General features: G+C 32.9%; 2 protein-coding genes across 2 annotated transcripts; both read right to left on the bottom strand.

The window, feature by feature from the left end:
* Positions 1–2,986: 2,986 nt before the first annotated feature.
* Positions 2,987–6,165, bottom strand: LOC133797777 (organelle RRM domain-containing protein 1, chloroplastic). Its single transcript, XM_062235817.1, has 9 exons — positions 5,710–6,165; positions 5,508–5,605; positions 5,075–5,315; positions 4,878–4,975; positions 4,731–4,796; positions 4,029–4,112; positions 3,743–3,811; positions 3,532–3,638; positions 2,987–3,379 (listed from the first exon to the last, which is right to left on the bottom strand). The coding sequence occupies exons 1-9, from the start codon at positions 6,093–6,095 to the stop codon at positions 3,269–3,271; spliced, it is 1,260 nt and encodes a 419-aa protein (XP_062091801.1). The 5' UTR covers positions 6,096–6,165; the 3' UTR covers positions 2,987–3,268.
* Positions 6,166–7,219: 1,054 nt separating this feature from the next.
* Positions 7,220–12,316, bottom strand: LOC133797776 (uncharacterized). Its single transcript, XM_062235816.1, has 14 exons — positions 11,637–12,316; positions 10,454–10,565; positions 10,189–10,301; positions 9,987–10,109; positions 9,722–9,894; positions 9,532–9,607; positions 8,996–9,082; positions 8,528–8,608; positions 8,412–8,444; positions 8,079–8,132; positions 7,931–7,972; positions 7,718–7,796; positions 7,558–7,628; positions 7,220–7,457 (listed from the first exon to the last, which is right to left on the bottom strand). Exons 1-14 carry the CDS (start codon positions 11,817–11,819, stop codon positions 7,365–7,367), a joined length of 1,320 nt encoding a protein of 439 aa, XP_062091800.1. The 5' UTR covers positions 11,820–12,316; the 3' UTR covers positions 7,220–7,364.
* Between the last annotated feature and the right edge of the window lie 1,163 nt (positions 12,317–13,479).

Here is a 13,479-nt window from a genome sequence, read left to right as displayed (position 1 = left end):
GTTCACTTCCCTTTAACGAAAATCTTGCATAGACAATGAAGCAATGGCTGATGTCTAGAGAACATACTGTACGAATCCAGTACTTGAATCCATTAGGGAACTCGAAAAGACACATAAATTTTATAGTATTAAGGTCATGATTTGGAGAATAAGATTTAATTAGATAGGATTGAATAATTGTTATAAAATTGGAGTATATTGACAACTTAAAAAATCTTTCAATGGGATAACTTAATTCTAGTGAAAAAATTTGGATAATTTTATCTAATTCATTTTATATGTTTTTTTTTATGTTAATGGTAAGAAAAAAATTACAACATTATATCTAATTTATTGTGGACAAATAATCATTTCATTTATTCTTTTATATTTTTTTCAAATATATTTTAATCCAATTTAGTATCATCTTATTTTCCAAACGTTACCTAAGATCATTGTTGTTTAGTTAGTAACGAAAGTTCACTAATTCATGTTCTCCTACTTTATTTTTAGTTATCAATAACTTTTCTTAGTCACTCTATATTGACAGCAAAGAAATCAAGCAAATCAAATTTATTTGATTTGGGTTACTGGTTATTAGTTAGTTTCCTATTCTATAGGAATTCCATTTATTGTATATATTTTGTATTAAAGAAGGATTGATACAAAAATCATCTATATATTCATAGCTTTTTGATGTAAATTCTACACAGAAATAAGAATTATATTTTTTTCTTGCAAATTCTATATGGTATCAGAGCCCTAAGGGCATCTCCAATGGAGTGCAAAAAATTGGTACAATGTTATATTTAGCACATTTTACAAAAAATATAACTTCAATGGTGTTCCAAAAAATGTGTCAAATTTGACACATGCTAAAAGTTATGTCAAATTTGGCACAAAATATTGTCACGAATTATTTTAATTGGGTAGTTAACAATTAATGACTAACCATATATCATTTTTTATTTTTTTTAATGGCAATTTCTTGGAATACATAATTTGGATAATAAAAAATAATAAAAATATAATTTTTGTATGTTCTCAATAAATATTAAATGAATTATTGATTTTTTTTTGTTAATTTTCATCTTGTGCATTATAGCACAATTGCAAATATTGGACCAAATATAGCATTAACTCATTTTTTGTGCTAAATTTGGCACCAAATTTTGCTTGCAAGGTACAATCTTGAAGCAAAGCATGACCTATCATCCTCAATCGAATGGCCAGACAGAAGTGGTTAACCACTGTTTAGAGACATATCTCCGCTGTTTTGTCAATTCTTAACCCAACTAGTGGGCGAAGTGGCTTTCTTGGGCTAAATATTGGTACAACACATCTTTTCACTCTTTGGCTGGCATGACTCCATTCTGTGCACTATAACATCGAGACCCTCCCATATTACTTCTTTTTGAACCATTCAGCACTAAAGTTTTAGCAATGGAACAACACCTTCAAGCTCGAGATGGCATCCTCAGCTTGTTGAAACAAACCCCTGCACTGTGCTCAATAGATTATGAAAGCTCAAGCTGACCGCAAGCAACGTGACATACACTACAAAGTGGGTGACTTGGTCTATGTTAAATTCTACCCTTATCGCCAACGAACAATGGCTAAATGCCATAATGAGAAGCTGCCTCCTCGATTTTTTGGCCCTTTTCTTGTTGTGGCTCGCGTAGGAACTGCGGCTTATCGTCTCCAACTGCCTCCTGATATTACCATACACCCGGTGTTTCATGTTTCACTGCTTCGAGCCACTGCTAGGCCAAACCAGCAAGCCACTACTCTACCTCTAGGTTTGACAGCAGATTTGGAGTGGAATTTGGACCCGGGATGTGTGTTGGAGGTCCGACCAGGCACTCATAATGAAGCTCCTCAAACTCTTATCAAATGGGTGAACCTGCCAGATTTCGAAGCTACTTGGGAGGAATTTCGTGTGATCCATGAGCAATTTCCTCATTTTAGTAGTATTTAGGCTGGTCATGAAAGTAGTTATGTGGGATTAGCTTTGTTGTGGTTGAGGTGCACGGTACACCAGTAGGGAATTGAATAAAAGGGAGAGAGTGAGTTGTTTGTAGGTGCGAAGAAGTTGGTGGGTTGAACCCAAGTGGGAGAGAACCCAAGTGGGAGAGAACCAGGCTCTCGAATTCCTGAGTATCAATACAAACGTTTTTTTCCATTTTGCTCTCTATTTTCTTGTTGTTTTGAGTCATTTTCTAGGACAATCCTATCACTTTCATACAGTTACAGTCATGATCCAGTTACAGTAAAATGATCCCTAATAGCTTATATCTAATTGAATCTCAGAAAAACAAACACCATTGAGAATTGCCCATTTGATCGAATAAAATTTTTGATTCAAAAAAAGTCCCAAATAATTTAACAATAAAACAACAACATGGAATTAGATTCTTCTTTTGTTAAAAGAAAACAAAGGAGAAATTGAATCAGCTAGTTTATTTTTGGTACCAAAAATCATGAATTATTTCCCCCTACTTACAACATCAAAAACTAAATCGCAAGCATATATATAAATATACATATATAAAAAAGAACAGTTGAATAATCACATGGACAAAACAATTTTATTATAGAATGAATCAACATTTTACTACAATTATAGATACACATTTAGTTGATAAAAGTTTGACATTTGACTCTCTAATATTGATAAGCTACTTTTAAGATCACATAAGCCTACTGTATATAAGTAAAGCTGACCTTGAGGTGCATAAGAGATTCCCGCCAAGGATTTGGGGGAGAAAGGCAGATTGATTTTTCCATTTGGGAAACATGCTTCAACCGGAGTAAGTATATAGTACCATACTTAAAATTCCAAGGACATTCTCATAATATAGCCTGCAACATATGGGTGCTACTTTGTTTTGGCTCATTTTAATCTAAAGTCACGAGTACCTTTCCTTGAGCATATGATGAAAAGATGAGCAATACTATTTGACTCTAAACAAGCCAATATTATGGTGGACTCGTAAACTGTAATCAGTACTCACAAACTCATAACATACTATTGAAAAGAAAATGCAGTATATTGTTCTTGTATGGTCAAATCTTCTTGAACCAGAAAGAAACTGACCGATTCAATATTGTATGGTAGCAGTTGACTTGAATGATGCTAAACCTGAAGTCTAAACCTATAATACCTCAACTAGAATCAATATGTATACATTTGAAATTAACAGGAACTACCAACACAAAGGTTCAAAATTCTGGAGGAGGGCAAGCAACATAAGAGATAAATGACTATAACTTGGTGTCAACCTGCCATCTACCTCACTCCATCTCCCTTGAAAGGCTGTCTGGTTCGGCCTCGGTCATATCTTGGAGAGCTACTCTTTGGCTTTGCAGCATCGACAACTATCATCCAACCGTTGATGATCTGCAAGCACCACCAGCAATTAAAATGTCACCTCAACTTCACTCTTGTTGAAAGCATTGAATTACTTTAGTTGTAGTTTAATACCACAGCAATGAGGGAGGACTAGTCCATAAGTTTGTTAAGAAAAATAAATTAATGTCTACTGAACTTGCCTTGCCATTCATTTCTTTGAGCGCTGCACCAGCAGCTTCCTCTGTAGTGTACTCTATAAATGCATAACCTTTTGACCTTTTAGAAATCTTGTCCATGATTATTCTAACTGTTAAAGAAAAAGAAGTTATTCAGCTGAAGATAGTAATACTCACAAAAAATGAGAAAGCTCATTTTATAAGCCAAAGAGAAATTAAAGGAGAAAAGGAATACCTTCAACAAGCTCCCCAAAGCCTTCAAATGCTGCCCGCAAGGTTTTCTCAGATGTATAAAAGGACAGGCCTGTTTGAACAGGAAGATCATCAAAGTGATTAAAAAGCAAATCAATAATGGAGAAAAGTTTGCAGGAGCTTGTGAACTAATGCTCCAATTGGGGAAAAGCAAGGCCTGGATGCCTTTTTTCATTCAAAAATTTGTAAAGCAATCATAAGAAAAGCGTTGCTAAATGTGTAAACATGAACCTTTAAAGTAAAAAAGAAATTGCAACTTAAATTATTACCAGTCACAAATAGTTTCTTTGTTTTTACAGGTGTTGTTTGATTTTCTTCCGAAGAATACGATGGACTTGTAGAACTCTGTAGGCCTGAAAGAAGGGGAAAAAAGGGCTGACCACACAAAGGAAAGAACTGGCAAATAGTAAGTGTGAAATAAGATCAGAATGAAAGTAACTGACAAGTAATCAACTATGTCTTTCTAAAAGGAAATTAAAACCGGGTCCATTTTGCCATGTTTACTATCTTCTTTGTGAACCAAAAATGCTTGACCTTACAAAACGAGTTATAGTGAAATGTAATGTCGATCTTATACCACCATTAAAACCCGGTAACAAGTTAATTCATTATGGAACACTATAAAATCAATAACTGTTTATTTCAAACATAATTTCTGTTCAGAAAGCTGTCAAATACTAGCAAAAGACTTCCCATCTTTTGAAATAACTTACCTGCAAGAATGCATAACCAAGCTATAATGGCGCATTTATAATTCTTCCACAAGTTTTAAAAACACCAAATCATTTCATATATGCATATTTGATTACTTGAGAAAATATAAAAAATGCTATTGACCAATGACAATAACTCCAAGACAAAAAGTTCGAAAACTAATCAATTGGTATCAGGATCATACATTGGATGGAAACCACTAAGATTCAGTAAGGAAAAGCCTAGAAATCACATAGAATCACTAATGACAGAAATACCTCCATAATCTTTATTATCTGATTCAAAATTTTGATCTGGCCGGACAGATAGAACACCAGGCACACCTGCACCATGTGGGGTCCCCAAGGTATAAGTGTAATTATCTCAATGTGAACGACAAAAACCACAAGAAAAAGAATACTCACCAGCTAGCTCCTGAGCACACTCCTCATCAAGTTCACAGCAAAACCCAAAGTTGGACTGCCAGGAAATGTGATAAATACACATCTGTGCATCCTTTTCACTAAAGACACAGCATACATATGACTCCACCATCAGATCAAGAGGAACAACTTCGTGAAAATAAGCAAAATACATCAACATCAAAACATTTAACACTCACTTTCCCAGAACCTTTGTAAGTATCTGCGCATAATAATCAACCATCTGAGCTTTTGTAACGACCCCCATCCCTGGCTTGTCCAATCTAACTAGCCAGTGTTTAGTATTTCCCGTAGGAAACAAAAGGTTATCTCCAATTTCTGAGTTAGATATAGTTCCTGGTTTAATATTTGAAGAATCATAATTCTTTTTCACAGAATGTAAATCTGGGTCAGGCCTAACGGATAAGACCCCTGGCAAACCTACAACAGATACACATTTTTTTAATCAAAAACGAAAACTTTGAACAGTCAACACTAATATTAATGGCACACCTCATCAACTTTCAATGTCTGTTCAGAAGAGGTAAAAAAAAAACCCACTAAAGGCTTATATGAGATATTCACTCAGCAATTTAAAGCAACATACAGTAGAAGAAAGGATTAGAAACATACGAGCGAGCTCAAGAGAAGTTTCTTCATCAATGTCACAGCAAAACCCAAAGTGGGTATCCCAAGAAGCATCATATATACACATTTGAGCATCTTCTTCACTGTCATATATCAGAATTCAGTCCAAACCTACTATACAAATAAAATAAATAAACAACTAGAGCTAAGCAAACTCAAGGGGAACACAAACAGGAGAAGGACCCACCTGCCCAAAACACGTTCGACGGTCTTGACGTAGTAATCCAGAACCTCTGTTCTCGAACTAATCTCCTCTGGAGGAGTCTCCATGAGCACCATCCAATGTCGATTGTCTGGGGTAGCAGAAGAAGAAGGAGAAGTGGAAGTTGTCGTTGATGTTGATATTGATGTTGCAGCTGTTCTAGAAGAGAAACTAATGCAAGAAGTGAACGAAGAAAAGGAACAAGAAGAAGAAGAAGACGACGAAAGATTAAAAGGGTTGTTCTTATTGAGTGAGTTGGGGAATTTAAGGTTTGTAGAGGGGTTTAGAAGTGGGGTATGGATTTTATGAGGTTTGAAAGATAAATGTTTGGGTATAAGAAGAGAGGTAGAAGAGTTATGCAGGACTTCCATGACTGCCTTGCGTTTTCTATGGTTTCATGAGAGCTCTAACAGAACAGAACTGACTGAATGCCAAAGCCAAAGCCAATCGTCTTACTGTCTTTTCCACTGATTTTTTCTTTGAAAAATGAAAACGACAATACATTTAACGAACGACATATATCAGAAACGAGAAGTCTAAAACGACAATAAACAACTAATGCACTACAACTCCACATTTTAAGAATAGTTTATAACTTGCATGAACGTTTATTTTATTTTATTAACTGTTTAGACTTTATATTTTAATAAATTATTTTTTAAATTTATATTTTGTAAAATAATTTGAATAAGTTAAAATCATTCAAATAACTTGTAAAATAACATATAAATCTGATTTTGATAAACAAAAATTTGAATATTTCAACACATTTTTTTAGCAGAATAATTATATTTTTGTTTTAAGTTGTTTGTTTGATTAATTATTTATGATTTTAATTTAAAAAAAATTTGATTAAAATCAAATTTAAAATCCTAAATATAATTTGTCAAAATATAGAATTCAAATAAATAATAAAACAAAAAACTGAGTACAAAAACGTATAAACCATTTTAACAACTTATGAAGCTGGAAAAAAAATAAAGATTTCTCTAAATAGGGATGAACATGTAACAACAAAAATGTGAACCACAGTTCTTGTCTGAGATAGTAAATAATACTACATTCTTAGAATCCATTTTCATAATAATTATGGACAAATCATAATTCGCTGCCAATTTTTACTAAAAAACAAAATTACACATTTATATATTAATATACAAAAAATAAGTATAGTAGTGCAACGATTTATTTTATTTTTGGTGGAGGTGATGACGCAGGACATTGAAAAATGTGGTGGTTGTTGTGATAGTTTGAGAGAATAACCAATTTTAGTATCAGATCAAAGAAGTTTATTTCTAATTGAATAGTGGTTTGGTTGAATGGGAATTTTTTTTTGCTTAACCTTACATTTATTATTGTAATATTCCTTCTTTTCAATAATGATTTATCAATAACCACTGAAGAGACAATAAAAATAAATGATTTTTTTCTTCTCCATGGATGGAGCAGATATAAATATAAAAATGACATTTTCAAAAGAGAAAAAGAAAGAGAGGAGAGCCAAAAATCATTTGCACTAATATACAACACATCATTACAAAATTCGAGGGATGCCATAATATTCACAAACAATCCTCTAACAACACTATATTTTCCTTTTCTTTCTCTTTTTCTTTTTCTTTTTCTTTTTCAACTCAGACTTAAGCTAGAAGGGGTCTTTCAATGTCATCCTCTGAATCATGGCTTGGGATTTTTTCAGTTTCTATCAGGCAAGCATAACAGAATGATATTACCTGACAAAACAATAGCATACAAGATTTAACATTAGAAAAAGAAAAAGAAAAAGAAAAAATGAGAGAGCATTAACCTATGAGGAGAAAGAGCTTAGCTTACCATGCAAATGGATGCAAGTACTATGCTGAAGCCTTTGCAGTTGAAAGGGGCATCGTTTGATAAGAACCATGCTAACATATGATTTATCACAAGTCAATAAAAACACTCAAAAGTTCAAATTTTTGAAAGTGAAACGATGACGTTGAAAAAACAAACTCACAAGTCAGTGGACTCATAGCGAGTGGCGATAGCAAGCTTGCTATGGATTGCACACCAGCTACAAATCCTTGTGCTTTTCCCTGAAAAAGAGAACACAGGCAAGAGAAGAATTAGAGACTATACTTGGAGAATGAAAGTGAAAGATCTTCAAAAACTTGTATCACTTCTATAACGTATTCTGGTTCATAATTTTTCATGCACTTTGGGAACAAACCTGATTGGTTGAGCTTGATGCTTTTGAAATGATTGCGTAAGTCTGCATATTGAGAGTTTGATAGCAAAATTATTAAACAAACATAATCATAGCCCACCAACATTAATAAACAAATTTTGTATAAGAGAAAACAATAAAATTCACTTACAGCAGGTTTCACAAGAACATAGATAACTCCAAATGAGGCACTTAAGTACGGCACCTGCATTATGATAATTACTTTCATTATTCCCAGAACAATTCTTTTACTAACATAATTCTTTTACCAAGTAAGTAAATCTGCAAATTTTCAATTGCAGGGATCTCTTCATGGAAGAATTTAAGTCAACCATGATTTGTTTTTCAATGAAAAAATAAATAAACAGAATTCCTTTTGAACTAGGCCTCTTTATTAATTGGTCTTCTGTAAGTCTTAGTGACTTTACTTTCAAAAAGAAAGAATCCAAGTTTAATATTTTATCAAGTATATGACAGTGCTTACCCAAGATGCCCAAGCCAATCCATAGAGCAATGCCTGCATGTAAAAAAGCATCATTAGATTATTTATTTTTTTCCTTTTGGTGGGGAAATGAGAATAAATTAATTGGGCCGACTTACATAAGCTATTGAAGAAAGTAAGGCAATGCACAATATTACTTTCTCTCCAACCAATGGATTCATTAGTGGAAGCAGCACCATCTGGGAGGCACATCAGAAACCCAAAATTTTCATTCAAAATGTGGATAATAATTGCATTGAGCATGATCTTCAAAGGTTAACTAGATAAGTTTGAATGATTATGACACTTATTAATAATTCACTAATTATAAGTGATAAGAAGACTGTTAAGGAACACATTACTTTATGAACTTCAGACTACTTTCTTAGTCAAGAATAAGACTATATGAACTGGTTTTTTTAACCTTGCATTAGTACCAACTATAAATTTTTTGTAAGACCATCTTGGAAGAAAAAAAAAATTCCAGTATAGATAGGTGAGAAAAATATCAGTCTAAATCATCAAATATGCTACAAAGTTTTCTAAAATAAGCAATTGGAGATGATAAGCTTCATAAGAGAACATACCTGAGAAGCAATAGAACCTATTCCAACCATCATCAAAATTTCTGAGAACTGATTTTTGTCAAAACCAAAAGCTGCCTTTAGATAGTACTGCACAAGTAGTAGTAATAGGACTTTCAATTCATTGAAATAAACAGGACACAAAATATGCTTCGCAAAGCATTAGTTATAATAGCATAGCAAGGAATGAATTGGTCTAATCTTGTTTCTGCAAAGACTAAACTTATGCAAACGTATTTTAAAAAAGGGCAAAGTAAAAATAGTCAAAAGCTGTTAGACCCCAATTCAACTCTCATTTTACTTGTTAAACCCAAATTCCAAAAATGTTAAAGCTCTATCCTTGAAAAATGGACTAAAAGTCTTTTTAGCTATAAGGATTGTAGGTCAAATTAATGAACTCTTGTCCTCCCCAAGTAAATGAAGCATAATTGGATCAAATCTTTTCGCTCGGAATAATTAATATAGATAATGGTTGCTTATAAAATGGTTATCAGAAAATTAAGGATAACCAGTCTTTCATTGTAATTGAAAAAACATACCAGCAGAACACTGCTGATTCCTGACATTCCCAACTCATAGAAGAAAGAAACCAGAGAAATGCTCCTGAGTGTTGGACTGCAATTTAAAAATAAATAAATATAAAAAGTTGTTAGCAAGAGATTGAGTGTACATAACTGAGAAAACTTCTGATAAAATCCAAAAAACTTGATATGGTAGGATATAATTTACCTGCTCATTACTAATGTTGCAGAATCTCTCATTGATACAAATCGTTTTTGGATAACCATAAGTGTCTTGGTCAGGCAAGCTGAATCTTTGTCACTCTTGGGAGCTGGTTTAACTGTCTCAGTCAGAAACAGTTGCATATAAACCGGACAAAAGATCAGCAGAGTTATTGAAACCTGAATCAAGAAAGCTTCATTAAGTTAAGAGGTTTCAGAAGAAAGAAATATGATAGAAATGACTGAAGGCAAAGCAAATTATAGCTTCTTACCAAAAAGATGTATCCCTCCGGAAGGAAACGTGCCAGAAAATTTCCTAAAACATGTGATGCAGAAAACAGGCCTGTGATCCAACCAAAGACCGCGGCTCTTTTACCATCACTAACAACGTCTGCCTAATGGCGAAAAAGGGCAATGTCAAATTTCAATGTTTGTTGTTATTCAAGTTTGTCAATTGATGAGGAAGTTACTTACTGTATAAGCAACAGCAATGCAGAAGATACTCCCTTGACTTATGATGTATGAAATCGTTCGAAGCACATAGTAAGCATACACGAATCCCTTAGATTGATTCCAAGCAAGCAATGCTGAAAGAGACAAATAACAATGCAGCAATTAAAAGATAATTATAGAAAGAAGCCTATGGTTCAACAACAAACATCTCAAGGTATGCTCATAAAAATATCTTAGTTTCTTCAGAATGTTATGCTATAACCCTGAATAATTTTACAAAACATACCAAAGGGAATTATGGTTGTTGACACTGTTAGAATGAGCAGTGGTTTACGCCCATGCTCGTCAGCAAGCTGACCAAGAAGTGGAAGCACCACCATCTTGAAAATTCCAACAATCTACAAACAACATAAATTTTCCATGAACATTAATTTTGCTCTCTGAACAAACAAATATAAATTAATGTATAAAACCTCATTTTGTCAATACAGTTATTTTTCCTTAGTTTCTGGTAGAAGTTAGATACTGATCCCCATATGACTGTCTATCTAGAGCTAGCATATAGTTCAAAATTGTTTAAACAGAATTTTTAGTATTTACTATTTACCAGGCTAATTTCCTATTCTTCATTTACTTGATTATTGCATTAATATAATTAATAGATTATTTTATATTTGCCCAAACCAAATCCCACTGGGTCAAAGATGCCAATAGGGTCAGCAATGTAAATTCAATTCTTCCATAATTATTATAACAGGAACCAAATGTAGAGCAATGTACTAATTATTCAGAAACTGACAAGATCAATTATTTGTTATTTTTTGATATTTCCAGAAGGCTCCTAAAGTACAAATATTATCAACAACGGCATCTCCTAAAATACAAATATATCAACAATAGCATAACCAACGGTTCAAAAATTCAGCCTTTGAGTGATGAAATTAACTTCAGATTTTGGAAAAAGGACAAAAGGAAAAAAAAATGTAAAAATATCACTCCAAAACAAAAGTTCATATTTTTTTATTTTATATTTTAACATTCGTTTTCATTAAAGGTAAAAAAACTAGTGATAGTGATAGTTTTTATAAAATAAAATAAAATGGCTTATTAAAACAGAAGGAAAATATATATACATATTTCTTTTTCTTTTTTTTTTCCAGTTGGATTGAAAGTTATCTGTAAATATATAAATACACATATTCAACGGAATAAAAAAACGCCAATAATTCCATAAACAAACGATTAAAAAAATGCATAATTGGCAGTGATTCACACGCAACATACAGCTTGTTTTGTGAGAAAATTCAGCCAAAGAAGAAAAGCCCAAGTGAAAATCTTCAAACGTATAACATATTAATTTTGTATTGAAACTTTCATTGCTTTCTTCCCTAAATTTTCCCACCATCCAAACAGAAAGAGGAAGAGACCAGCATGGAGAAAAATAACAAATAAAATCATTTAATTCATACCGTTTGCTGAATACCATTGATGTAAATGGCTTGAGAGCAAGTAGACTGGTCTGGACAAAGAGCCCCAGTAGTAACATCCACAAGTACTGACACAGTCATTTCCTCAGCAATCCAATGAACACAAAGTGGCAACAACAGATGAAACAGAGGCCGAAGCTCTCTGAAATCACTCTTCCAATTCATATCTTGCTGGACTTAGATCAAACGACAATACAAATCCTATGTACTCTATTGTCGTTTCTCAAATAAATGGTAGAAACCCAAGATTTTCTGATCCACTACAAAGATAAATAAAAACCCAGATGAGGAAAGATAGAGGAGGAAGAAAGGAAGGTGGGACAGTCGTTAATGGTGGGCAAAGCTTGACTATTGAACGTAATATGTGTATACATATATATATATATATATGTGTGTGTGTATTATATATATTTATGGGTGAAAGAGAGAAAGCGGGAGTTTCCTGTGGAGTCCGAGTTGTGGGAATGGGGATACACGTGGTGGCGCTTGGTAGTCGTGTGGGGTGGAGGTGAAGGCTTGTGGCTTTGTCCCACCTGTCAAAACCAAAGTTACTGTGTTTGGAGTCGAGACTTGGTAGACACAATGGCTAAACTTTCTCTTTATATTTTTTCTTTCTTTTTTTTAAAAAAAAACTCTAGAGATAATAAGGCTCAACATAAAGACCCAAAAATTGGTAAATAGGAATCTACATCCAAACCATAAAAGAATGGAGAAGCAATCCCTTCCGAGCAAGTAAATGTATTAACCATGATGGGTCATCCGATCTAGCAAAGCGAAAGGAGGTTGTAGCTTAAATGATGGAATATCAATTTAATGGGACATTGTAAAAATTATCTTGAGTCTTGTTAGATGGAGAATTGGTAAGTATTTGACATATTGTTATTATTAGTGATATCCGAGTCTTACATATTTTAATTTTAATAATTATTATGGGATATCATTTTGAGAGTATTTGGTATGGTTATTTAGTTTGGTAGGAATGAGAATGAGAATGTCAAATTTAACACAAATTTGGTAAATTTACTTTTAATGACTTGGGGTTTGTGTTTCCGAATAAGACTTATTTGTTACCTTGATTTGAAGGTAATCTTAAATACTTGAGTTTTACATTCTCTTAATCTAAACACTCTATGTGGTGATTGTTTTGAGTAGTTGAATTACTTTTAAAAGTGGAGAATGACTTAGAATAGATGTAATATTAAACTTTTATGTACAAAAAGATTCACTTTATCCTTAAAATACATGTGGGACCCACACAAATTATTAAATTTAGCTTCTTAAATTTTGAATCAAACATAAGAAGAGATTTAGATTCTCATTTTCACATTTATTTTACCACATACCAAACACCCCTTCTAACTCTACTCTCACAATCTCAAATCTCATACCAAACACGCTTAGGGTGTCACCTACTCGTTTAGATAGATGCATCAAACGTTATAAACTTATCTAACTTGTAAACAAGAGAGAATAATAGTCCAATAAAATTAAAAATAATAGTAAGTAATGTCACCTAAAATAAGAAGAAAGAGAAGAGTGAGTATATAAAGGAAAAAAGAGAGATACATAGTGAAGGGACGAAAAAATTAAGAAAATAAAGATTGGAGGATCCAAAATACTAAGAAATAAAAATGAATATAAGATATTGACTAGTAAGTGACTTAAACTTAAATTACATTATGGTGTCGTCCAAATTTAGTGATTGTATAGCTTTATCATACTTATTTAGCATAACAAAACACATAATTTTATGGTGTCGTCCAAGTTTAGTGGTTGTATAGCTTTATCATACTTATTTAGCAGAACAACACACATAATTTTATTG

Source organism: Humulus lupulus, chromosome 8 (assembly GCF_963169125.1).
Source record: "Humulus lupulus chromosome 8, drHumLupu1.1, whole genome shotgun sequence".
NCBI lineage: Eukaryota > Viridiplantae > Streptophyta > Magnoliopsida > Rosales > Cannabaceae > Humulus > Humulus lupulus.
The sequence above is the reverse complement of the archived record's forward strand: the minus strand, read 5'-3'. Positions and strand labels throughout refer to the sequence as shown.